The sequence below is a fragment of the Vulpes vulpes genome, chromosome 6, assembly GCF_048418805.1.
Source record: "Vulpes vulpes isolate BD-2025 chromosome 6, VulVul3, whole genome shotgun sequence".
Lineage (NCBI taxonomy): Eukaryota > Metazoa > Chordata > Mammalia > Carnivora > Canidae > Vulpes > Vulpes vulpes.
Genome location: NC_132785.1, coordinates 102,175,853 through 102,203,811, shown reverse-complemented (window position 1 = coordinate 102,203,811; position 27,959 = coordinate 102,175,853). Strand labels below are relative to the sequence as shown.

General features: G+C 42.2%; 1 protein-coding gene and 1 pseudogene across 3 annotated transcripts; one reads left to right on the top strand and one right to left on the bottom strand.

Annotated features, from left to right (window-relative positions):
• Positions 1-1,081: 1,081 nt before the first annotated feature.
• On the top strand, positions 1,082-4,484 carry LOC140599249 (hsc70-interacting protein pseudogene; annotated as a pseudogene).
• A 7,335-nt stretch (positions 4,485-11,819) lies between these two features.
• Positions 11,820-26,636, bottom strand: RDH12 (retinol dehydrogenase 12). 3 transcript variants are annotated; one of them, XM_072761802.1, is made up of 7 exons: positions 26,570-26,636; positions 20,929-21,047; positions 20,279-20,434; positions 19,512-19,616; positions 18,018-18,227; positions 15,859-16,048; positions 11,820-12,579 (listed from the first exon to the last, which is right to left on the bottom strand). In XM_072761802.1, the coding sequence occupies exons 1-7, from the start codon at positions 26,599-26,601 to the stop codon at positions 12,477-12,479; spliced, it is 915 nt and encodes a 304-aa protein (XP_072617903.1). In that variant the 5' UTR covers positions 26,602-26,636; the 3' UTR covers positions 11,820-12,476. The 3 variants fall into 3 exon arrangements, with proteins under 3 accessions (XP_072617903.1, XP_025864128.1, XP_072617902.1); XM_026008343.2 differs by lacking the exon at positions 26,570-26,636 and adding an exon at positions 22,668-22,899; XM_072761801.1 differs by lacking the exon at positions 26,570-26,636 and adding an exon at positions 22,692-22,870.
• Between the last annotated feature and the right edge of the window lie 1,323 nt (positions 26,637-27,959).

Below are 27,959 nucleotides of genomic sequence, written 5' to 3'. Positions count from 1 at the left end.
GTATCTGGAGGTTAAAAATAAACAATTGATTTTACCTTTAAATTGATAGACATGTAGGTGTAGAGGAAACATGAATGAAGTATAATATCCATTGTTTACACTGGCAACTAAACAGACATTGAATATTAGAATCATGAATAGTTTTATTTTTATAAAACTTCCTAGAATTAAATTGTCAAAAGCTAAAAAATTTAGCTTTATCTAAATAATTATCTAAAATGTTGATATTTATAGCTATATTGCATTTTGCCTTTAAATTTGGATAAATGATTATTCTTGAGGAAAATAACAAAGATATTTAAAGTAATTTTTATTTTTGCATTTCTTTAATTTACATTTTTATGAAAATATATTTAAATTGCATTTATTTTATACAATTACGCATTGTATTTTTTTAAATTCTTTTAGGTAACTACTGCCACTAAAACGCAAGATATTGAAGTTTTTTTGTTGTGGTGTTTTTTTTGTTTTGTTTTTTTAATGAGAGACACACAGAGAGAGGCAGAGACATAGGCAGAGGGAGAAGTAGGCTTCCTGCGGGAAACGTGATGTGGGACTCAATCCCAAGACCCTGGGATCACACACACTGAGCCAAAGGCAGATGTTCAACCACTGAGCCACCCAAGTGCCCCTAAAACACAAGATATTGGATGATTATAACAATATAATTAATGATTTCATTGAGATGGAAGCCATATGGAGCAGAGCCACCCTTCCACTTTTGCCCCATTGGACTGTAAAATGAGCAAACATAAGTTTTATTGTATTAAGCCAGTAAAATTTAGCATTGTTTATTACAGCAGTTAAACTACTCCTCCTACCAGAACAAGTTGTACCTCATGTTCTATGATCTTCTCAGCTGATTATTTTGGCTGAGATATCACATATCCATGTGTAGAAAAAATAGATTATACACACAGTTTAAATTTTGGATATACACCTATGAAAGTATAATAGCCAAGACTATTAAGACTCTGTACAAGAATGTTAGATTAGTTATCCCTCTGGAGGCTGAAATTATTGGAAGATGACATATTTAGAGTAGAGAAAAATACAATGAAAGCAGAGTCAAAATGTACAGATGAGGAAATTGGAGGTGGTGAAAGTAGATCAGGAAGACATCTGCCTTAGATCAGGAGTAATGGTGGGGGAATGAGCAAAAAAAAAAAAAAAATGGTAGATGGGTTTCCTGAGTGGCTCAGTTGGTTAAGCATCTGACTCTTGGTTTTGGCTCAGGTCATGGTCTCAGGGTCCTGAGATTGAGCCCCCAGTCAGGCTCTGCACTGAGCATGGAGCCTGCTTGAGATCTCACTCTCTCCTTCTGCCCTTCCCTCCACACAATTAAATAAATAAATAAACAAATAAATAAATAAATAAGATTTTCAAGTGGTGAAACAGCAGTTTCATATGGCTCAATATAATACTATTGTATTAGGACATAGATTTCAACAATAAAGACCATTTATTATGTCATATAACAATAAGTCTCAAAGGAACACAGCTCCAGTCTTGGTTAATTCAGTGACTCACTAATTTATCATCAGCACCCTAGGTCTTTTCCATCTTTCCCTCTACCATCCTCAGCATATGAGCTCAGTCTTTTAGCCCACTCAGCTCCACTTGTGACTCAAGATAATTGTGGTAGGCTCTGCCTCATGGCAACTGCCCCCCTCCACATGGACACACTGAGCTAGTACCCACGCCTGGAATCAGGCTACAAACTCCCCCGCACCTACCACCTGCCACTGCCTCTGGACAGGGGACTGCCCCCCCCCAAAGTGAGCGAGCTTCAGGCGTTTGTGAAAATGTGTAAGCAAGATCTGAGCATTCTGCACCCCAAGGAAACGTGCTTCCTGTGGGAGTGGGTGGAGAGCATGGGGCGAGAGGATACCACCTGCTACTCATAAAACTAAATCAGAAGACAGTATCAAAGAAGAAAAAAACAGATAGTAAGAAGGCAGAGAAAACATAAAGACAGACGAACCATCAAATGAGGAGAGTGATCTAGATATTGACAATGAAGGTGTGACTGAACCAGATACTGTTGCTCCTCAAGAAATGGGAGATGAGAATGTACATATAACTGAGGAAATGGTGGATCAGGGAAATGATAAAAAAAAAAGTGGCTGCCACTGATGTCCTAAATGATGGTGAACTACAGAAGGCCATTAACTGGTTCACAGATGCCACCAAACTGAACCCTTGTATGGCCATTCTATATGCCAAGAGAGCCAGTGTCTTCATCAAATTACAGAAGCCAAATGCTGCCATTTGATACTATGACAGACCTATTGAAATGAATCCTGATTCAGCTTAGTCTTACAAGTGGTGAGGGAAAGCACACAGACTACTGGTCTTTGGGAAGAAGCAGCACACGATCTTGCCCTTGCTTGAAAACTGGATTATGATGAAGATGCTAGTGCAATGCTGAAAGAAGTTCCAACTGAGGGCCCAGAAAATTGCTGACCATTGGAGAAAGTATGAGCGAAAATGTGAAGAGTGAGAGATCAAAGAAAGAATAGAAAGTTAAGAAGGCCCGGGAAGAACATGAGAGAGCCCAGAGAGAGGAAGAAGCCAGACAACAATCAGGAGCTCACTATGGCTCTTTCCCAGGTGGCTTTCCTGGGGGAATGCCTAGTAATTTTCCTGGAAGAATGCCTGAAATGGCAGGAATTCTTGGTCTCAATGAAATTCTTAGTGACCCAAAGGTTGTTGCAGCCATGCAGGATCCAGAAGTTACAGTAGCCTTCCAGGATGCAGCCCAGAACCTAGCAAATATGTCAAAATATCAGAGCAACCCAAAGGTTATGAATCTCATCAGTAAATTGTGAGCCAAATTTGGAGGTCAAGCATAACGCCCTTCTGACAAATTAAGCCCTTGCTGAAGGGGGAAAAAAAAGGTAATTGTGGTAGATTCAAATGTCATATTCAACCATGACAACATCTAACAGAAGAAGACAAAAAAAATTCTTGTGCCCCACTTTTGGTCAACATGGAAGCCTCTCCCAGAAGTTGCCAATAAGTCTCCTTCCACATGGACTTGGGCCACAGGCCATGCATGATTGAGACACATGCATTTTTCGTAACAAATCACTTGTGAGGAAAGTGTAATTACCTTGGCCCAGCAGTTCACAGCCCTACCTGCACATCAGAATAACCTAAGACTTTCAGAATCCTTTGCCCAAGAATACAACAAGTAAATATGAATCTATAAGGTAAGACCTAGGTATTGGCATTTTATGTTTTAAAGTACACCTAAGTTTGAGAATACTGCAATAAGTTAATCAGTAGCAGACAGTGATATTGGCAGCCCACAGTGTCTACTGAAAGTATTCATTTTTATTTATTGAAGTATAGTTGACATACAATATTATATTAGTTTCAAGTGTGCAACATAGTGCAATATTTATATACATTAAAAAGTGGTCGCCATAGGGGTGCCTCAGTAGTTTATCTGGTTAAGTGTCTGACACTTAATCTCAGGGTCATAAGTTCAGCCCCATGTTGAGCTCCACACTCAGTATAGAGTCTACTTAAGAAAAAAAAAAGAATTTGAAATGGTCACCATAAGCACAGCTACCATGTATCACCATACAAAGTGTTTACATGTTATTGACTATACTCTCTATGCTGTACATTAAATCCCCATTACTTATTTATTTTATAACTGGAGGTTTGTACCTTTTTATCTCCTTCATGTATTTCACCCATCTTCCCCCACCTCCCCTCTGGTAACTACTAGATAGTTCTCTGAATCTGGGTCTGTCTCTGTTTTGTTTTTAGGTTCCACATATAAGTATTTATCTGACTTATTTTGCTTAACATAATACCCTCTAGGTCCATCCATGTTGTCACAAATGGCAATATTTTATTCTTTTTATGGCTGAGTAAAATTTAATTGTGTGTGTGTATATATATACACATATATACACCTGTGTATATACATATATATGTGTGTGTGTGTGTATATATATATATATATGTAAATTTTGGCATGATTGTTTTTGGTGTGGGGAACTCTCTTGTTGCAACATCCAGTTTGCATATACACATATATATGTGTGTGCATATATACACACACATATGTATATTCACATATACATACACTATATATATCTCACATCTTCTCTGTTTATCTAACAATGGACTCGGGTTGCTTCCGTATCTTGGCTATTGTAAATAATGCTGCAATGAACATAGGAGTTCATAGATCTTTCAAATGAGTGTTTTTGTTTTCTTCAGGTAAATAAATACTCAAGCAGAATTGCTAGATCATATAACATTTTGTTTTTTGGTGGGGGTGTAGTTCTATTTTTAATGTTTTGAGGAACTCCATACTGTTTTTCATAGTGGCTGCACTAATGTATTCCCACCAGCAGGAAATCATTCATTGTCATTTCCAAGAAAAATGTGAAAATACTGTATTTTTTTTTAAATGAAATTTAAAAAAATATTTAAAAAAAAATAAATTTATTTCCTATCAGTGCTTCCCAGAGGCAACCTCTTTTATGTGTTCATTATATATGATTTTAGACCTTTCTCTGTGCTTTTACAAACTTTCATATGTACCTACAGAAAATACATGGTATCATGTTATAGGTGTGTAATCTTTAAATATAAATCTTATCACCTTCACTCATTCATCATTCTGCATTCCATCAACTTATCCAGTAATGTGTGTGTATGTCTATATATATATATGGTATATACTTTTTAATACAATCACTTTTGGAGTAATTACCCCAAAAGTGAGTATACTACTACTCCATTCCACGATTATATCAAAGATTAGTTTCCTCCAATGGGACATTAAGATTGTTTCCAACTTTTTGCTAGTACAAAAAAAGTCTCCTTCACATATATGCTAATGTTACTGCAGATATTAAGAAACAGAATTGTGGAAATGAAATGACTTCACCATTTCTTCTACTCTTACCAGCAGTATATAAAAATATCTGTTTCCTAGACTTTTACCAACATTTGCTAAGCTCTCATTTTTTGCAATCTGTTGAAAAATGACATTGTGGGGCAGCCCGGGTTGCTCAGTGGTTTGGCACTGCCTTCAGCCCAGGGCGTGATCCTGGAGACCCGGGATCGAGTCCCACGTCGGGCTCCCTGCAGAGACTGCTTCTCCCTCTGCCTGTGTCTCTGCCTCTCTCTCTCTCTCTCTCTTTCTCTCTCTCATGAATAAATAAATAAAATCTTAAAAAAAAAAAAAGAAAAGAAAAGAAAAATGGCATTGTGTTGTTTTAATTTAAAGTTCCCTGAGAGGGCAGCCCGGGGGCTCAGCAGTTGAGTGTGTCTGCCTTTGGCCCAGGGCGTGATCCTGGAGACCCAGGATCGAGTCCCATGTCAGGCTCCCTGCATGGAGCCTGCTTCTGCCTCTCTCTCTCTCTCTCTCTCTGTCTCTCTCTCTGTGTGTTTCATGAATAAATAAATAAAATCTTAAAAAAAAAAAAGTTCCCTGAGAACTACTAAAATATATTGGTCATTTTTATTTCTCTCTGTGAATTTCCTGTTATGTCTTTTTTTAAGTGTGTTTCTTTTACTGTTTTAAGTAACTCCCATACCCAGCTGGGGCCTCAAACTCACCACCAAGAGATCAAGTATCATGTGCTCTATTGACTGAGCCAGCCAGGAGCCACCTCCTCCCACCCTGTTTATATCTTTGTAGTACTCTGTCAGGTATTATGTCTTGTCCTTACTAAGAAGTAAAAGTTCTAGGGCCTCCTGGGTGGTTCAGTCAGTTAAGCATCTAACTCTTGATTTTGGCTCAGGTCATGATGTCAGGGTTGTGAGATGGAGCCTGCTTAAGATTCTCTCTCTCACTCTCCCTCAAAAAAAAAAAAGAAAGAAAAAAGGGGAAGGAAAAGTTCTTTATATAATATAGCTACTACTTCTTCATCTGACATATATCTATCACTACAGCAGATGCTATGGTGTGCCAATCAGATTCGCCACTTCAGAAATGAAACATTTCAACCCCAGATGCTGGGAGTGTTAGCAGCTGACAGCTCTCAGCTAAGTCTCTCTCCAGAACTTCCCTCATCAAAAAGAGCCACTTTGTCCAGGTCATGCACCCTCGCTGGCTCCATGGAAGTAAAGGGGTCCAAACCAGATTTCTATTTTATTGGGTAAGTAAAACATAACACCCAGACATGTTTGTAAGAGGCCATAAATTATTTTCATCTGCCTGGGATGGCCAGAATTGAGATTGGTTAATTTTGCTAATGTCTTTGCAGATGTTTTTTAAAACATGGGAATGTGGCTACAAGCACTTCTGAGGTACATTTTTTTTTTTTTTTGTGATAGTAAGTTTAACAAAGAATAACTGATCTTAATGGCCAGCTTTTTATTTTTATTTTTGAAAGAGAGAGAGAATGCAGGGGAGAGGCAGCAGGAGAAGGAGAGAGATCCTAATCAGGGTCCATGCCCAGCACAAGCCCACCAGGGCTCAATCCCAGGACCCTGAAATCATGACCTGAGCCGAAGCCAGACACTTAACCAACTGAGCCACCCAGGTGCCCCCTGAGGTTCTTTAAATACTAAAAATAGGAAATTATGCAGTGCCTCTTCAATGGTAGATACTGTGAGGTGTGAAGCTCAACAGTTTTCCACAGTCAAGTTTCTTGCCGCTTACTCTGAAGTGAAGTCCACATCCAGAGAAGAGCAAATATTGTGGAGAGGGGCAGGGTGATGCTTGATGCCTGATCTCTAGTTTTTTCTGAGCTACATCCCCGCCCTTTCCCACTTTCATATCCAACATTTCCCTGAATTTTTGAGCAAAATATTCTATGTTATTTTGCTTAAGCTTGCTCAAAATGTGTGTCTATCTTGTAACTAACAGAGGCCAAATACACATGATGGGTCTTCCAAGGCTTGGAGGCATGGCAACACTGAATACAGAGCTGTGCTGGACAAGGGTAGGGGCCAGACAAGGTCATCTGTGACAGCTGGGCTTCACGGAAGTAATCTGTGCTCTGCAACTATTTGCTTCTTGACTTTTATATGTTTCTTTGGTTTCCCTTTCCTTTAGTTTCTCAGACAAGTTTTATTTTTTATTTTGTAGAATTTTTTAAAAGATTTTATTTATTTATTCCAGAGAGAGCGCAGGGGGAAGAACAGAGGCAGTGGGACAAGCAGACTCCACACTGAGCACAGAGCCCAACGCAGGGCTCAATCTCAGAACTCCAAGATCATGACCTGAGCTGAAACCAAGAGTCAGATGCTTAACCAATTGATCTACCCACGTGCCCCCAGACAATTATTATTTTTAAGAAATTTAGGCCAGGCTCAGTTGAGTCAAAGGGAAAATTTTTCCTCACCTGGGCTGGGCTAGGTAAGGGTGTCCAAGCATAACAGAAGCCAGGAACCATGAAGGCAGGGGGCCTGGGGCAGCTTGAGAAGCAGCTAGGAGCAGAGAAATCAGGGACAACTGTCATCCTGAGTCCTTCTCATCAGAATCTTGTTCCCTGGATCCTGAGGGACACTCTGCCAGGCGGAAAGCCATCTCCATAACACAAGTAAGGGGAAGTAAATGGCCTCTGTGATCATAGGAGAATCTAATGAGAAGCACAGGCCAAATGGTAACTGGGTCATCAGATTCCTGATGTTTGTGCTGGGCCAAGGCCTTTCCCTTGCTTGGTTGTTAACCTGGGACAATTCTCTTCTAGAAACATGACAAAGAGGCCATGGCTGGCACTTGTTCCTCAACCAGGCTGAGGAGACTAGACAATGCTTTTGGTTTTGAACAGGAAGTTTTACAGAGGCAAAATGAAGCCTAAGCATACAGCGGTTCCACAGGAGTGGTGCTGAGGGAGACTGTCTCATGGAAGTACCTGAAGGCCACAAGAAATGCTAGAGTCTGGATCTGAACAAGGGGAACAACTGTTGTTTTATATTATGAAAATACCAACAACATATAAATCAATACCCACACCTAATTTTTTTTCTCACTTTTAGCATTCTTTGCTGCTCAGCTCTCATATATTTGGTGTCACTACCATTAGGTGCAAATGCATGCAACAATTTAAAATAGGATAGAAAACTCCAGATTTAAAATATATTACCTGGCCAGGGACACCTGAGTGGTTCAGTCAGTTGTGTTGGCTCAGGTCATAATCTGTGGGTCCTGAAATGGAGCCCTGTGTTAAGCTCTGTGCTTCTCTTTCGGCCTCTCATCCAACTCATGCTCTCTCGCACGAGCGAGCAAGCTCTCAAAAACATAAATAAAATTTAAAAGAATATATATATGTGTGTGTGTGTATATATTAATATATATATATTCATTCATTCCCTGGCCAAATAACATATCACAGGCTTCTTTAAGTGAGAGACAGTATAGCATTGTGGTGAGGAGCAACCCCTCCCAGCCCTGTGCCACTATGAGCTGGCTGAGCTGTGCCACCTGCTAAGTGTGGCAGGAAATAATATACATTTCAAGTAGTCACTCTTTAGGAAGGAAGAGATCTACAGTATGGCAGTTATGATTAGAGAAGTTGCATTGGAGCAATTTCTATGTTTTCCAGAGACTAGGGTTAGGTGATAATGCAGGGGATGACCCCAGCCCCACTCCAAAATTCAAGAGGAAGGATTTCTCCACCAAACACCATGACCTTAAGATTAGCCCTCCAGACACCTGGGTGGCTCAGTGGTTGAGCGGCTGCCTTCTGCTCAGGTCGTGATACTGGAGTCCTGGGATCGAGATCGAGTCCCGCATCTAGCTCCCGGGGGGGGGGGGGGGGGGGCGGGGGGGTGTAGCCTGCTTCTCTCTCTGCCTGTGTCTCTGCCTCTCTCTGTGTCTCTCATGAATAAATAAATAAAATTATTTATTTATTTATTCATTCATTCATTCATTCATTCATTCATGAGAGACACATACAGAGAGAGAGAGGCAGAGAGAGAGGCAGGCACCATGCAGGGAGCCCAATGCTGCTCTCAACCCCCGGGACTCCAGGATCATGCCCTGGGCTGAGGCAGGCGCTAAACTGCAGAGCCACCCAGGTATCCCTAAACAGAAGTCTTTAAAAAAAAAGCCCTCAGCCCCCAAACTTCCTAAAGCCATTGTATTGAGAAGAGCAAAATCCTTCCCTCTTGGATGCCAGATTCTCATGCAAATTGCTTTTGTCAATCTCCCCCGCTCATCTGGGTTCCTCCTAGCATTAGATTCTGAGGATCTTATATTCATGCCAGCATGAATCTTCCATCTTGGCCCTTGATCTAAGCTCTGCTCCCTTGCTATTCCCATCCCTGTACTCCAAATTGAAGCTAAAAGCCCTTTACCCCCAGCAATTGGCCTCATGGGCTCTGAGTATCTTAGAAAATATACAAAAGAAGTTTTTTAGATTTCAAATACTTGACACAAATCAAGAATAAGATGACCTTCATTAAGCCAATCATACTAACAAGTAACCTGGCAAACATGAAAAATTTATAAAATGTAATAGCCCAAAGGATTCTAAGCACACATAATGTAAGGATTCTATATATCTTAAGGAGCAATCTTTTGAGTGTTTTAACATTGTGTTCTCTGTGAAAAAGATATTCCATAGAGAGGAGACTCCAATTTAATAAAAAGGACTATAGTTCAATGTGTGACAGGGGAGGAACCCAGTCTCGGGAGCAGGTTTACTCGAGAGCCATACACCCCCAATCCCAATCCCAATGTTCTCTGGATATAGGAGCTGGAGGCAACTCCTTGCAGCCCATACATGGCTTTGTTTCTTCTCCCTATAGCCAGCCCCCTCTGATATGCTTAAATATCCCGAGGCCAAGCCCACCCCTCTTGCCTCAATGTGCACTGCTTATTAGCGCCTACACTAAACACACAGGTGTGAGTCCTCCTCACACGCATGGTCTGTTCTCCTTGCTGGGCAGAGAATAGCTCTGCACGCTTGCCTTCCAGCCTACCCGCCCCCTCCCCGCCCCCGGGGTTTTTTATTTGTGCTTGTTCCTCCAGCCCACAGGACACATCCAGGATCATCAATGCCCCACGTGCTCCTCACCAGCCCTGTCTCTCACCCTGGGATGGTCTTTGCCTGTTTTGTTTTGTTCATCTCCTCTTTCCTTCTCTTTATTCTTCACCAGGCTCTTCACCAAACCCAACAGTCTTCGAGACACAGATTGTAGATCCCACTAGTGAACATAGACTGGTTGCCTCCCCAATCTTATTACCCCCCACCCTCACCCCATACCCATTCATGTTCCTGGGCTTTTCCTTAAGAGGTGTGTTGCTTCCTCCATTGCGGGAAGCAATAGACCATAGCAATTAAGAGAGCAGATTCTGGAGTGAGACTATCTGGGTCCATTCCACCACTTATCAGCTGTAGGAACTTTGGCAAGCTACTTAACTTCTCTGTGCCTCATCAGTAAAATGGAGACAAAAATGGTACCTATCCCAGAGAGTTCATGTGAGGGTAGCTAATTCTAATATAAGTGCTCTATGTTAGCTACTATTCTTCCCCACTGGGTGGATTGGGTGGGATGGCCCCCAGCTCAGGTGTGGATAACGAATGACTTAAGCCAATTAACATAGCCCCTCTGTAGTATTCATTTAGGCAAATGAGACACAAGATTTGCTGAAGATTTGGGGCACATTGAGAAAAGTTTCTTCTTTTTTCAGGACCATTTCTCTGTCCCTGATTTGCATAAACTGGCAGTTAAAAAGACATTTGTGAGACGACAAGGTAAACTTGAACTCCAAGAACTAACGTATAGTCAGAAATTATTAATGTTTTCAGGCATGACAACAGCATTGTGGTTATGTAAAAAAACAAAAGTTCTTATTTGGATATGGACATTATTTATGGGTGAATATACGATGTCTGGAATGTGCTTGAGGGTATCCTGTCCCACCCCCAGAAAAAACTGTCACAGGAAATAGACAAAACAAGATTGACAAACATTAACTGTGTTGAAGCTAGGTGATGGATAGATACATGGGGATTCATGATACTTCAAGTTATGCTTTTATCTATTTGAAAACCTATGTAATAAAAATTTTTTGAAAAGTCTCCTTGCTATGGAAGGAAAGGGCATTTTGTCCCCAAAGGCCCTTTGGATGCTTTAGAACTAGAACCAATGAGTTTTTGTGTCAATTAGCTAAAAGATCAGGCACATCTGCACCTGCCTCTTCTTGGTGAACTTCAGCACTTGAGGCAAGAAGCTGTGTCTCTGCCACCTGCTTCTTGCCTCAAGTGCTGAAGTTCAGACACAGCATAGGCGAGCAAGGGAAGTCAGGAGAGAGAAGAGCTGCAATTTTAGGACCAGGAGTTATCAGGGCTTGTCTTTCTGCATCTATGTACCAAATTAAGTGAAGTCTGTATTACCTCTGGCCTTAATCTATAGTGGAGATCAGCATCTATGTGCTTTAAGTCTCTCCTCTTACATTTCGATGATAAAATGGGAGAGCTGGAAGAAACTGGAGAAAATACCCAACTGAATCATCTTTTTTTTTTCCTTTTTTTTCCAACTGAATCATCTTATTTTGCACCCAGATGCAATAATTTAAGAAGGATATGGGTAGGTGGGTAGGGTGAGATACTACTCACTAAACTAGAAGGCTGGGATCCCTGGGTGGCGCAGCAGTTTGGTGCCTGCCTTTGGCCCAGGGCGTGATCCTGGAGACCCAGGATCGAATCCCACGTTGGGCTCCCGGTGCATGGAGCCTGCTTCTCCCTCTGCCTGTCTCTCTCTCTCTCTCTCTCTCTCTGTGACTATAAAAAATTAAAAAAAAATAAATAAATAAACTAGAAGGCTGACTTCCCCACTTTGTTCCATTTCTCCTTTGCTACCCTGACAAAATAAATAAGGCAATAAGATGAATGCACCATTTTTATTTTCTCTAAAAATTTAGGTAAAGGGAAGTTTGCAGGAAGAAACCATCAATGTGATTGAGAATGAGAAGGCCCAAATTTACTCAATATTATGTCAGTTAAATCTCAATAAAGCTAAAAAAATTTTTTTTAACTTCTTAAAAAGAACTGAAAAAGGAAAATGGGAAGGTACAGCTTCATGCAGTGGCTCCAGGATGCTCAGAGAAAGAAACCAAAGTTGACCAAGGACAAGCCAAGATTTTCCTGAGTTGGTTCAGCCTCCAGAGTATCCCAAAGAGGATGAGCCAGAATTTGGGTCTATAGACCCTGGACATATAGTATGTCATGTTGACACTCCTGTCACATCCACTGAGCATTCTGGCTCTGCCCAGTCCTTCTGCCCAGAGAGGGCAGCTGACTCTGCAATACTTAGAGAAGAATCCTCCGTAGGTGTGAACATCTTGTACCATGAACCAGCCTCACCAGAGTGTTGAGTGTGCAAAGGTTTCCAGAAGAATGGAGAGAATCAGAGCAGGGCAGGATTCTCAACAGTAGCCAGCCAGGAGGAGAGTCCTTCTGAATTGGCCTTCTCCTTGGTCTTCTTGGTCTCCTTTCAGTAAGGCATGGACTAGGCCTGATACAGGTGTAGCTCTTCCACCAGCTCTAATCCCACTGGATTCCTAGAAGCTCACAGCTGACATTCCATAAGCGCTCAGCCGTTTTGTTATCTCGGGCCCTCGGAGACACCCAGGCCCTCTTGCAGTCACTGGAGGGCAGAGAAAGAACATGAACATCCAGAAGTGGCAGGTGGCAATCTGGAAAAGTTGATGGCCTCTTTCTCAGAATATATTTTTAAATGTCTAAGATATATTGGATGAAAAGGAGCTCATTGTCTTGGATTGCACTTTTAAAATACTTTAAAAACAAAAAACAAAAAAAAAAAACAAAAAAAAAAAACAAAAAAAAAAATAAAATACTTTTAAAACAGATTTGTGCTAGAGTAATGCAGAGGCTTCTTTGTGAATGTATTCTATCTCAAGAGCTTGCTGGGTCTAATAGCCACCGGCCTTTGAAGTAGTGGTGAGCAGAGGTGACACTCTGAGATAGCTGCACCAATAGCCATGTGACATGAAAATATTTAGTTTCATTGGTAACAAAGTCACAGGTATCACTACTACTCCTGCAGCTTATGGCTGACATTTGTCATCAAAGGAAATGTCAAATTACAGGTGGAAGTTAGTGAAACTGAAGACAAGCAATTAGCTTCCCATCCAACTTCACAGACCCCTTGAATTCTATCCGTAGACCCACTTGTGCCCCATGAACCCAGCCTAAGTACAGTATTTTCTTCTTTTGGAGGGAGCAAAGGATGGGGGAGGGGTAGCTAGATGGATGAGGAGATGGGGGGAATACAGTGCTCACGGTGGTTTTCTTTAAATAGTATTTTTTAACTATAAAAGTTCTGTATAAAGCTTGCAAAATTCGGTGCTGATAAGGAAGAAAAGCCTATTTACTTTTTCTTACACTTATTTGCTTTGTGTATGAATATAGACTATTTTCCTTTTACAGAAAACTGGGACCATATTGTATGCAGGATGGGGGGAAGATATATTTCTCTTGTTAAAAATGTATGTTTTAGGGCAGCCCGGGTGGCTCAGTGGTTTAGTGCCATCTTCAGCCCAAGGCATGATCCTGGAGACCCAGGATTGAGTCCTACATCAGGCTCCCTGAATGCAGCCTGCTTCTCCCTCTGCCTTTGTCTCTGCCTCTCTCTCTCTCTGTGTCTCTCCTGAATAAATAAATAAAATCTTAAAAAAATAAAAAAATAAAAATGTATATTTTAGGGACGCCTGGTCATGATCCCGGGGTACTGGGATCAAGCCCTATATTGGGCTCCCTGCTCCGTGGAGAGTCTGCTTCTCTCTCTCCCTTCTGCTCCCCCAGCTTGTGCTCACACACTCTCTCTCAAATAAATAAAGTCTTTTTTAAAAAAATAAATAAAATTTAAAGATAAAAATGTATATTTTGATTATATAAGTGACAGGAAATATGTGATCTTTAAAAAAAGGTTTTAATACAGAAATACTTGCAATAAAAGGTTAAAGTTCTCCTTCACACTCCTCTCTTTCTCAAACTCCCTGGAAGTAACTACTACTATGGTTTGCTGTGTATCCTTCCAGACTGTCTTCTATGTATTTACAATGAATACTTACATAGTTCTGTATTGCAGTTTTTTTCTCACAATATTATATCACTGACATTTCCCCCACTGATTGAATATTATTTGGAAATATTTTAGTGACTATATAATATTGTATTACATACTTATGGCAGTGATGTCAAATACTCAGACTTCAGGATAGCATTGTCTAATACAAATGTGATGTGAATCACAGATGTGAGCCACATGTATAATTTTAAATTTTTTAGTAAAATTTTTTGTAAAGGTTTTACTTATTTGACAGAGAGCAAGTGCACAAGTAGGCAGAGCAGCAGGCAGAGAGAGAGAGAGAAGCAGACTTCCCACTGAGTAGAGATCCCTACTTAGGGCTCAATCCCAGGAACCCAGGAACATGACTTGAGTGAGCTGAAGGCAGATGCTTAACCAACTGAGCCACCCAGGTGCCCCTCTAATAAAATTTTTAAAGTATATTTTAAAGAGGAAAAATAAATGGATGAAATTAATTTTACCAGTATATTTTATTCAATTCAATATAGCCAAATAATTTCAGCATATAATCAATATAACAAATTACTAGTGAAATATTTTAAATTTCTTTTTTCATACTATGTCTTCAAAATCTGATGCACATTTTATACTTACAGCACACCTCAATTTGAACTAGCCCTGTTTCAGGAGCTGAATAGCCACAAAGGGCTAGTGGCAACCATACTGAACAGCAAGCTCTATAACCAGACTGCCTGGGTTTAAATTCCAGGTCTACCTACAAGCTATCTGACCTTAAGCAGGACTTAATTATTCTAGGCCTCAGTTTCCTTGTCTGTAAAGTGTGGATAATATTATTATCTACCTCCTAGAGTTGTAATAATGATATGAATTATTACATGTAAAATATTTAGAAGAGTACCAAATATTTACAAGAGCTCAAGCAACATTATCTATTATTATTTATCCATTCATCCATTGTTGGGCACTGAGGTTATTGCCAATGCTTCACTTAATAAATGGTGCATCAAGGGTGCCTGGGTGGCTCACTTGGTTAAGCGACTCAGGTCATGATCCCAGGGTCTTGTGATTGAGCCCAGGGGGAGTCTGGAACTCCCTCTCCCTCTGCCCCTGCCCCAGCTGGTTTGCATACTCTCTCTCTCACACACACATTCTCTCTCCCTCCCTCCCTCCCTCCCTCCCTCCCTCCCTCCCTCTCTTGGTCATGTAAATAAATAAAAATCTCTAATAAATAAATAAATGGTGCATAATGAAAAGCCTTGAACAAATGGGACAGGATAGCAGATTGGGATAGATCAAGTCATGGAATGGAAAAGAGATTTAATCTTGGGCTTCTTTTTTTTCCCAAACTCAGATTGCGCAGTCTGCCACAAGATTCAATAGTGAAATGTCTTTGTCTTCAGTCCATCAGATGGTGCCAATCTTGGCAGCACTGGGAGAGAGTTCACTGGGAGAGAGGTGACCTTGCCCCAGTGCTTTGTACTACATGGTATTGAAGAATTCATTAAAGAAGTCAATCAAAAGCTTAAAGGAGGAGAAAAAGGGCCAGAGGGCCTGTTAATGTTCTTTCCAAAGCATAACCAAGAGGGCCAGTCCTTTCTAACAGCTCTTAGAAAGCTACAAAGCTGACCTGAAGATGTGGCACATAGGTATAAAACAAACATAAGAGCAACTGTTGCCCAATTTCTGATGTGAGCTCCCTTGGAAAAGTAATAGCACTTGGTTTGTTGCCTCAATCTGTCTGGATTCCATTATCAGGCACAAGCTTGGCCACGAGGGTGGGGAGCAGAGCCCAGGGAGCCCTGTGCCCCACCATATACACAGGTGATGGAGAAAACCAGGACTGCCTCCACTTACCTGAAGTACTTGCCACTCAGGGGCTCCAGACCCTCAGCCAGGGCACAGTGCAGGCTAGTCTGCGCCCCCTCCCGTGCCGACTTGACAAAGGGGGAGAAGATCCTCCAGAGCAGGCACAGCAAGAAGGAGTGTCGCACTAGCTCAGAGCTGACGACGCCTGGGTGCACAGCATAGGTGGTGACCCCTGTGCCTAGGGCAAAGAAAGCACAGTTATTTGGGGGTGGGGGTATATCCAAGCCCAAAGAAACAGCTTATCTGCTGCAGCAAAATGCACAAATGGGAAGGGGACTCAGAAAATGAAACCCCAGCTTCAGGAGGTGCCTCTCCCAGCCAGGTAGAATCTGATTGTAATTAATTGATCTCTCCCAGAAAGATCTATAGACTTCTCAGACTTCTATGCTCCACAAGGAGTGCTTGATTGAAGGTCTATTTCAATGTCACCTTTACTCTGTAGCTTACATATTAATAATAGAAACAACTACATGTAGTAGTAGTAGTAATAGGAGGACAAGGAGGAGGAATATCAACTATTAACAGTGGTATCTTTGATATTTCTATAGAAGGAGCTTAGGGAAAAAAAAAAGAAGGAACTTAGGGGAAGCAACTAGTTATAAGTCAGAAGGCTAGGACCTTGTTTTGAACTGTAATTGCTGGGCAAGTATATTTTATGGGGTATAGAATGAGGGGTGTTGGGGAGATAATGGAGGTTAACATGACCCCAAGGTGCTCCTACTATCTTTAGTACTTATTATATGCAAGGGCTTTGCTACATGCTCTACATGCATTATCTCATTTAATTCTCAAGAGGCTTGCTTATAAGGTGCCCATTTATGGGAGCAGAAACTGAGCTCTCATCACTGAGAGGCTCAGTAAATTGCCCAGTCATACCTAGCAGGCTGCAGGGCTAAAATCTGAACTCTGATGAAGCATAAAGAGCATAGACTCTGGAACTAGACTGTCTGCATTTGAATCCTGGCTCATTTAGGAAACTTGCTTGGTCAAGTTTCTTAATATGTCTGTGATGAGATATAGCTATCTCTTCATTTGTAGAGTGGGGCAAACCTACCTCATAGAAATGTATTAAATGAGTTTAGACGTGTACAGTATATGGCACATACAAAACTCTCAATTATTATTATCATATTATTTCTTCTAATAATTACCCTATTCTTCTACCTTCTGCATTCTGATGGTAAATACCATTGTTCCAATATTCCAACTTATTCCCAGTGGCAAATGGTCTGCAGATTTGCAGATATCAAAGCCAACAGCTGAGCAAAACCTTCAGGGGAGCAGAGAATCAAGAGATTAAGAGAAATCTCACCTCATTTTACAGCTGAGGGGATGAAATCAGGGGAAATTAAAAGGATGTATCCATATACATATGTGACTCCTACGTGGTAGAGCTCAGACCCAGGGGGCCGAAATCCAGCCTGAGCTTATTGACTGCAGGCAGTGGCAGCTTTATTGCTTAGCTCACCATATGAACCTCGGCAAATGGCACACACAGAAGGAAGAACCCTGGATTTATTATTTTTTTTTATTTTATTTTTAAAAAATTTTTTTTAATTTTTATTTATTTATGATAGTCACAGAGAGATAGAGAGGCAGAGACACAGGCAGAGGGAGAAGCAGGCTCCATGCACCCAGAGCCCGACGTGGGATTCGATCCCGGGTCTCCAGGATCGCGCCCTGGGCCAAAGGCAGGCGCCAAACCGCTGCGCCACCCAGGGATCCCAGAACCCTGGATTTAAAGCAGAGTTCCCACATTCCAGTCCTGACTCCTTCACTTGCCATATAACCTTGGGCTGGCCACTTCTTCGAACCTCAGTTTGGATACATAAGATAATAATAGTAAGTACTCTGCCTGTTACAAGAATTTGTTGTGAAAAGTCAAGTGAGATAGCAGAGAGGAGATAAGATGTGACATACACGTAAGATAGATTTTATAGATTCCTAACCCCTGTTCATTTTCAAGCTTCCTGAGGGCAAAAATTATTTTTTAGTCTGTGTATAACCTCATTCTCTTTAGTGTATAAAGCTACCACTGAAAGGTGCATGTTTGACATCTTGACTCCAGAAGTTTCTACAAACCTCTAATCTAAACAGAAGACTTTGCTTTTGCAATGTCTCTGCCCTGGCCCTTTCTCCAGACTTACCTTGGAGCCTCTTGGCCAGCTCACGAGTAAAAAGCATATTGGCCAGCTTGCTGTGGCAATAAGCAAAACCTCGGCTGTAGCGCTTCTCACCCTGGAGGTCATGGAAATGAATTTTGCCAACGTGGTGAGCCACCGATGACAGGTTTACCACCCGTGCAGGGGTGGACTCCTTCAGCCGCTCCAGGAGCAAGTGAGTGAGAAGAAAGTGGCCTGCAAGGAGAGCCAGGAAGGGAGATTGAAGAGTGGAGTGGTAGCCCAGGCTCAGGGGGTAGAAGCTGATGATAGGACTTCAGCATTAGCTCACTCTCTTCTGGGTATGAACAAATTTTGATGCTATGAAAACTCAGTCCAAATGATCAGTCAGTCTGAGCTCGTGGATTCCTCAAGACAGGGGCCAGAGCTGGACTACAGGTAAGGCAATATGGACTTAATCTGTATTTATTTGTCCCTGCGCCCTGTCCCAGTCAGGAGAAATGCTACCTGCTGGCTTCTGACCACCCTTTGGCCATGTTCACACAACTGAGGTACCCAGGTACCTTCATGTACAGAAGGGAGGATAGAATAGTCAGAAAAAATAAATTGCCTAGGACCAGAGAATATGTTTCATAATCTCCTCACTAGAGCCATTACTTTGAATTCTAAACCCCAGCCTTGTTCATTACCTCAGGTCCTCAAGGTCTGCCTCCTCCATCATCCAACCCTTGACCTGCTTGGCCCTCAGTTAGAGATATGACCCCCTCCAGCCAAACGGTCTCCTGCATCCACCATGCCCTGCTTGGCAAGCCTTGTACCACCATGGCCCCATCTAAGAAGGCATTCTTTTTCCTGGTATCTCCCAAGTTTTGGGTTTTCTTAATGGTACAGGGATCTCACTTTTTTTGTGCTGGACAGTGGAAAGATAGTGAGCAAAAAACCAATGTCCAGTCTATTGGAATCCTGGCGTCTAGAAGGACCACTAGAGATTCTTGGCACTCATATAGGGTCATCTCCCTACAGAAAACAAGTTGGGGGTTTGTCTTGCTTTTCAGTCACTCAAAAATGCTTACCAGAGCATCTGGGTGGCTCAGTCGGTTAAGTGGCCAACTCATAATTTCAGCTCGGGTCATGACCTCGGGGTCATGAGTTCAAGCCCCACATCAGACTTCATGCTCAGGGGAGAGTCTGCTGGAGATTCTTTCTTTCCCTCTGACCCTCCCCCAACTCCTGATCTCTCCCTCTCTCTCTAAAATGAATAAATGAGGGACACCTGGGTGGCTCAGCAGTTGAGGGTCTGCCTTTGGTTCAGGTCATGATCCCAAGGTCCAGGATTGAGTATCGCATCAGGCTTCTTGCAGGGATCCTGATTCTCCCTCTGCCTATGTCTTTGCCTCTGTCTCTCCCTGTCTCTCATGAATAAATATGTAAAATATTTTTTAAAAAACGAATAAACAAATAAAATCTTAAAAAAAATTAAAAAATAAAATGAATAAATGCATCTTTAAAAAAAATGCTTACCTAGGTGGTTGACTCCCAGGTGGGTTTCAAAGCCATCAGCTGTCTTAGAATATGGACACATCATCACCCCTGCATTGTTGATCAGAATATGGAGCTGCTTTTCCTCTATAGAGCAAAACCAAGGAGACTCTGTAGTTAGCAAGAAGCCCACTAGCTGCCTGTAGCAAGCCTGAGTATTTTCTCCTTGCCATTGAACCATCTCAGTGATATTTAATAACTGCTGTCATTGGGTTTCTAAATTTAGTTACTGATATCTTCATGGACACCACTCATTCATTCATTCATTCATTCAGCAAATGTATACTTAGTACTAACTCTGGGCCAGGCCCACTCAGCTATGCCCTGGACATATAGCCCTAAAACAAGACAGACATAGTCCTTGTCCTTCATGAATTTCATAGTCCTTGGTAGAAGCTAGTCATTTTCCAAGATACAGAAGAATTTTGGCAGCGGCACAACTTCATCTAGTGCCTGGGGCCACAGGAGGTTGATTCTCAGAATGAGAAGAGTGTGACATCAGAACCACACCTTAAAGCCAAGCAGCAAGCCCAGACAGACAGCCCGACTTTCCCATTGCTGAGGAAAACCATGATAAGGATCCTGCCCAGCTTGTCCACCGCCAATTCCTTGCCCTGCTGGTTCAAGTGGCAGAACCTGTCCAGTGGGATCGATAGTGGCTCTGATGTAAGGGTCCCAGGTGGCACAGGGTGGAGCAGCCACTTCCACACCCAGCTTTCTGCTTTTCTGTCTATTGGCAGGGGACTTACCTGCCAAAAAGCCCTCAGCAAAGGCTCGGATGGACTTGGTATCAGATAGGTCCAGTTTCCGCACCAGCACCTGGGAGTTCTTTGTATCAGCTCGGATTTCACTGGCTGCAGACTCCCCCTTCAGTACGTCTCGGCAGGCAATGTACACTCGGGCTCCTGGGGCCAAAACAAAGAGAAAGCCATATGTTCAGACCCTAGGCTAAAAAAGTGGATGTAAGCTTGAGACTAGAGGACAAAATATTCTCCCAGCCATCCCTAAACCATGAGTGGCTATATTGCCACCTCAGGATTCTCATAAGTAGAACTGCTCAATCCCTTTGCTGTCAGCTTAACCCTAGGCTGGGAACCCTGGTTTTTACCCACTGGTATTTAATGCTACCTGGTATCCCATTTAGAATCATTGGTTTGACCAATATTGTACATGAACATCATTATTTCCCTCCATATACTAGGGAAAGAGAAGGGAGGGTGGGAAGTTTGTTTAAAGGTACAGAGTAAGTTGGTGTCAGAGCTGGACTTGAATCCCAGGTTATTTAAATTCCCAACCAAAACCTCCAAGCCTAGGAGGAAAGACAAGGAAATGTGGACAGAACCCCCAGTTTGAAAGGCAAGAGGCACTGTCCTATGAATACAGAAGGGGAAGGACTTGCCTCTGCGAGCCAGCTCTCTGGCTGTCTCCTTGCCAATGCCCGTGTTGGCGCCGGTGATCACCACTACCTTCCCAGGAAGCTGCACGTTTGATCTACAAACCCCACCAGCAAAGAACTTCCTATAGGCAAGGGAAACAAAAGCACTCATGTATCATCCTTCCAAATTCCAGACTGAGATCAACATAAAACCCATCTGGCCTCAAAGGGAAATTTCTTTACGTTGTCCTCAGGAGACCCAAAGAAGCTAATCTTCAGGAGACACTGTTTTCCCACTGGGCATCCTGCTCATCAGCTCAGGTTGGGAGGTCATGTGCCCAGAAACTACAAATGATTCTTTTGATGAACTGAATAAGTGTTCTTGAGCCAGGGCCAATGGAGACCTTCCTCAGATAACATGGATGCCCAGCTCTTATTTCTAGAGGTTCCCAGAGGTCAGCTTCCTCCTCTAACCTGCATTCAGAACATATGGGTGATGAGCATTAGTGGAATCAGCGTTCCTGAGCCCTAGGTCTTCAATAAGCATCAAGAGTGAATAATTGAGGGATCCCTGGGTGGCGCAGCGGTTTGGCGCCTGCCTTTGGCCCAGGGCGCGATCCTGGAGACCCGGGATCGAATCCCACGTCGGGCTCCCGGTGCATGGAGCCTGCTTCTCCCTCTGCCTGTGCCTCTGCCTCTCTCTCTCTCTCTCTGTATGACTATCATAAATAAATTAAAAAAAAAAAAAGAGTGAATAATTGATTAATAGCACTATGAATACAGCTCTTGGGCTGCCTCTCCAGTTTTAGAAAGCCAACATCTTCAAAGGCTTTCTGCTGTCCTACTAAAGAGTCCATTCTAGCCATCAGTGCAGAGAGAAACTTACCTTGTCCAGATGCCTGTGCAGAGAGCACCCTCTCATATAAAGTTGACTTGACAAGTTCCAAAAAAGAGGATGAGAACAGGGCAGAACTAACATTTCCTGAGCATCATCTGACTGCCAGACACTAGGCTAAGCGCTTTTTGTAAAGAACTTATTTTAATCCTCTCAACCACTCCAGTATTAGCCCCATTTTACCGTGGGGAAGACCGAGGGTCAAAGAAGTTCAATCCATTTGCTAATGGTGGCAAAATTGGAACTTAAACCCAGGTTTCTCTGCCATGACCTAGAGCAACACTCTGTTCCTGATATGTCCATTTAACCTTCTTTATTATCAGCAATTTTCAAATTTTTCGATCAGAACACACATTTCTTTGACATCTCCAGGAATCCCACAGCAGAAGACCCATCCCAAATCATTAGTTGAGGGTAGCCTCAAAGGTAAGAGAGTTTGTTTCCTTTACAAAATGCCTGGTACTTAACAATAAGTCCCTGAGCAATGACCTCCCATGGTAACCCAGCAGGGCCACCTTGACCGGGGACAATAAAGAAGGGACCTAGGGCCCTTCAGAGAAACCCAAGGGAATAGAGTGATAGAGCAAGCACTTCCACCTCAGCTGTCAAGCTACTTTATAGAGTCAGCTGTTCACTGGCACCAGAATTCAAACAAGCCCCTTCTCTCCCAGCCCCAGGTGCTTCCTTCTCGTTTTTCACCAGGGTATTGCTAACGACCTCCTTCCTGCTTTTTCTGCCCTGACCTTCCCTTCCTCAGCCTCAATCCCTTTCTCTTCTCTCAGCAGCTGAGAACTGCTACTTACAAGCTACGCATATCCCAATCCAGGGCTTTGCAAAATATTCCATGAGTTACTCAAACAGGACAAACCTGATGGATGGAGCTATCACGTACAGGAAAGAAAGGAAGGAGGTGAGCAGTCCCAAGATAGCCAGCATCTTTTCAACTTCTTTAGTTGCTGCTGCTTTAGCAAAAGCAACTTGAACTCCAAGTCTGGCTGAAGCTCCTGGTCTGACTCCAACTCCTGGCTTCTTTGTGCTACCCCTGCCTCCTCTAGCTCCTCTTGCTGCTGAGTGAGTGAGAGCTCAGCAACAGCCAGGCTGGAAGCTTAGCCCAGAATCCTATTTAAATCCGAGAGCTGTCAGAGCACAGCCTGCTGGGAGATGTAGTCCTGGGCAAGCGGACAGTGGAAAGAGCACTGGCATTCCCTTACTGGCAGAGAGAATTAGGATGAGGGGAAAATAGCAACTGCCTGCTAACTCTCCACTCTCAATTATTTCTCTTTTCTAGGGAATGTGTTCTCCTAACCACCCCCAGAGCTACTCCTGCAAGACAGGATATTTTTAACTTTAGTAGCTGACCCAATGACACTTGTAATAAAAGTGTGATTAAAACCGAAAGAGAAGGTAGAAACTCCCAGGAGAATGGTAAGAGAGGTCAGGAGGGTGGTTTCCCTTGGTGGGAAAGGGAAAGGGGTAGAGACTGGGAGGGGGCATGTTGGGAACTCCTGTGGGGATAAGCGTTCTGTTCTTTGAGGTGGGTACTGGTTACAGAGGAATGCTCAGTTTGTGAAAAATTCATTGAGTCATACACTTGGTTTGTGCACTTTTCTGTGTTTTATGTTATACTTCAGGGAAGCTAAAACATGTGTACATGCCAGAGTAAGAGTTTCAGTGCATGGGCTCTAGAGTGGAGTTCCTGGTTCAGATCCCAGCCGATCTATTTGCAAGCTCCAGAGCCCTGTGTAGTTACTCAGTTTCCTCCCTGTGCAATGGGTATGGTAAAAATATATACCCACCTGTTTTAAATATTAAATAAATACTTAAGTAGGCAGAAATTAAATTAATTAAATAGGTAGAAATTTTGAGAAGAAACTAGCATATAGGAAACTATGTGAAACTATGTGAAAGAGTTGGCTGTTTTGATTAATTTTTTTAAAATATTTTATTTATTTATTTATTTATGAGAGACACAAAGAGAGAAAGAGAGAGACGCAGAAACACAGGGAGAGGGAGAAGCAGGCTCCATGCAGGGAGCCTGACACGGGACTTGATCCTGGGACTTGAGGATCACCCCCTGAGGCAGGTGCTAAACCACTGAGCCCCCCCAGGTATCCCATGTTTTGATTCATTGTATTGATTCCTGTCTCCTTTGCTATCCCACTTGCTTTATTCAAGGGTTTGGGGCAGAAAAGGAAGACATAGTGAATGGGAGTAACATTTCAGTTGGATGCTTTTTTTTTTTTTTTTAAGTAGTCTCTGGATACAGGGCTTGAACTTGTGAGGTCAAGAGTTAGACATGCAATTAACTGAGCCCCTCAGCTGGATGATATAAAAGATGAAGGAAAACACAAGACAAAAAGCTAGCAGATACTCTTGGAGCCCTCCAAAAATGTGTGAGAGGGTGGGAGGAGGGTTCACAGTCCTTGCTCACTCAACATCCCTCTCCTGGATGGGTTGACAGGCAAGAGTCTTCAGAACAGGACCCCAAGAGTCATGCCCTAGTTCTGCTTCTTCCTGGGGAAGCTAGAGCTTCCTAGGCTCCAGGAAGACGCATGTAATGAGGAAGATTCCTGTGGCAGGCAGGTGTTCACTCCCTCATTCATCCATTTAACATATACTTGCTAAGCACCTCTTGGTGTCAGGCATTGTGCCAAGTCTTAAAGACACAGTTCCTGCCCCTTAGGAATGTCATGGGCCTGATGAACAGAACAAGGTGTAATCAGATCATTCCCAGGAGGAATCTCTCTTGACTCCCATGTTGCCTCTCTCTTCTCTTTCCACTTCCTCTGCTCTGGCTCCAGTTCACTGCATCCATGCCAGTTGCAGAGCCCTCAAAGTCTCAGAAGCCCCCGAGGAGACCTTGCCACTGGCACTCCCCCATGATGTCCACTGAGCCAATATGATCCAGTTGATTGGACAGAGTCCTTTTCCCCCATACCTGCTGACCGTGGGTCTGCAACACCTCACAGATTTTATGTGAAAACAAACTCTTTGTTTTACACTTAGAGTCCTTTTCTTCCCCCATGAAACCAGGGCCAGGGTCAGCCAGAAAAACAGACACAATGCCATACCACACAAAGGAAAATACATCTAGTAACCTCAAATCTGGATACCTTTATACTAATGTCTTCTGGCTCCCCAGTGCTACTGAATCAAATCCAAGTCCTCCAACATTTGTAGAGATGATATTCAATTTATCTAGAATTATGGAAATACATAGTTTTCTAAAAACACATTAAATATTATATGTCACCTTCAAGTGATTGATTAGTCCCACCAAATGTTAAACTATGTTACAAAGCTACAATAATTTAAATAGTGTGATACACACAGGTGAATAGTCAGACAAATCAACAGAACAAAATGGAAAGCCAAAAAGTAGACCCAAATACATGTGGAAATTTTTAAAAATTTTTACTTTTTAAAGGTTTTATGTATTTATTTGACAGAATGAGTGAGCACACAGCAGGGTTAGGGGCAGGCAGAGAGAGAGAGAGGGAGACTCCCCGCTGAGCAAAGCTCCCAACACAGGCTCGATCACAGACCCTGGGATCATAACCTGAGCCGAAGGCAGGTGCTTAACCAGCTGAGCCACCCAGGCACGCCTACATGTGGAAATTTAGATATAATAAAAGCTCCATTTCAAATCAGTGTGTGGGTTGGGGGTGGGCGAGATGGATTATTTAATAAAGTTTTATACTACCTAGGTATCTAGCTGGGAAAAAAAGTAAACTTGACCCTTACCTTATTCTTTACACCAAAATTTCAAATAGATTAAAGATAAAAATATTAAAAACGGGACCATTAAAGTAGAAGAGCTACTGAACAAATTTTAAAATAAGGGAGTGGTATAATAAGATAGGAAACCCAGAAATCAAAAAAAGAAAAAATCTTCATGACAAAGACTACCATACATAAGGCAACAAACATGAAAGAGAAATTGGTGGGAGGGGTGGACTATCACAATGCATACTGCAGACAAGAGTCTAATTTATTTAGTATTTAAAGAACTCATGCAAATCACTAACAAAAAGAATAAACAATCCAATTGAAATAACTGTTTAAAGAAAAGGAAACACAAGTGGCTGTCCAACCTCACTTATAACAAGAGAGATGCAAATTAAAATTACAGGAGCTACTTTTCACTTAACAGATTGGCAAAGACCAAGAAGATTAGAACACAGTCCATTGGCAAAAGTGTGAAAAAAATAACAAAGGACTGCTGGTGGGAGAGTTGATTGATTTAGCCTCCAGAGAGTAGTGTGATGACATCTAATAAAGCAAACCATACACCTGTTGACCTTGACATTCCGCATCCACTTATTTGTAAGGCTATCACAGCAATATGTGTAATAGCAAAACCTGGGACGCCCAATTGTCCATAATGCTATCACCACATACACAATGGATACTATACAGCTGTAAAAAAAAAAGAATAAATACCTTTTAAGAAAACATACTGATAATAGAATAACCTTTGAGACATGTTAGGTGAAAAGCTGAGAGAACAGTGTTTATAACATGCTACCATTTGCTTAAAAATGGAGGGAATACATGGACGTATTTGTTTGTATATGAATGGACTATCTCAAAAGAGATGACAGGAAATGGATACTGATGGTCATTTCTACAAGGGCAGGGGGACAAGAGGAGGAAGCTTTCACCGAATGTACCTTGTATACCTTTTGTACCCTATGAACTTATAACCCATGGCTTATCAAAAATTCAAGCTTTGAGCAAAATGATCCAGATCACTTTGAAACAACTTACTGAGCACCTCGGGGGCTCAGTTGGTTAAGCATCTGCCTTTGGCTCAGGTCATGATCCCAGGGCACTGGGATTGAGTCCCACATCCAGCTCCCTGCTCAGTGGGGAGCCTGCTTCTCCCTGGTCCTCTGCCTGCCACTGCTCCCTCTGCTTGTGTCCTCATTCTCTCTGACAAATAAATAAATAAAATCTTAAAAAAAAACCAATTTACTGGTTCAGTTTCATTAATCATTGCAATATCATAAAACAAAACCATTTCTCAAACCAATATTGAGACATTCTTAAACGTGTTGCCACATTACCATGACCTACTTCCTCATTGTAATCGACACTGAAGGACCATGGAGCAGTGCCTGTTTTTTAGGGACACTCGATCTGAAGCAAACATAGATATAAATCATAGAGAGAACAGGATGAAAACACCAGTATGGGAACAGATCTGAAATTCAGGGATAAAAAAGCACTCATCCGTTGAAACACCACTGAGAAGGGCCCTCTTCCTGCCACTGGTAATTCACAGGTCAGAAGGTAACCGCTATCCTCCTAGGGCATGCTGTGAAGCTGGGAAGCTGCTCTACCATTTGACCTTCGTTCTGAATTTAAGTGGGGTCATACCTCACTGGTCACGTGGTTATCCCTGTCTTGATTACTCTAGAAAGGAGGAGTCTCTTATGAATTAGAGCAAGAGAAAGAACTGTAAACTTCTCTCTCTCCCCCGCCCCGCCCTCCAGTCTTAAAATCACAGATTCTAGAAGCTAGACAAGTAAGAGTTTCCAAATCCAACCTTCCTATTGCAAACCATCCCCCACGTTCCCGAAAGGGCTCAGGCAGCACCGTATGGATATTTCCATTTCCAGCCACAAGAAGCTTGCCGCCTCTTCCCATGTCTCTACCCTAACCTTCACCAAAATGGAATCACATGTTTGCGTTTGTTTTACCCAATAATGATTGTTCCTTTTCTTGATTTTCTTGAGTGGAATAAACACACCATCTTTCAAAAGAAAAAAAGAAAGGAAAGAAAAGAAAAAGAAAGGAAACAAAATGAAAAGAAAAGAAAGAAAAAAGAAAAGAAAAGAAAAAAAAAGTTTGCTGCTAATACATAACTTCTATTGATTTTTTTTCCCCTATAGGTGAGTGACCCTTACCTACAGCAGGCACTATTGACATTCTGGGCCAAATACTTCTTCCTCTTAAGGCTGTCCTGTATATTAGATGCATTAGTACTACTACCACCATGTGACAACTAAAATGTCTCCAGATGTTGTTAACTATCCCCTTTGAGAACCACTGCCTTCCAGGATGGACCTTTAGGATAACAGAATGATACAACTTCAGCACGTGTATTATTGAATAGGATTAGAGCACGGTAATGTTTTGCTTAGTATCCCATGCT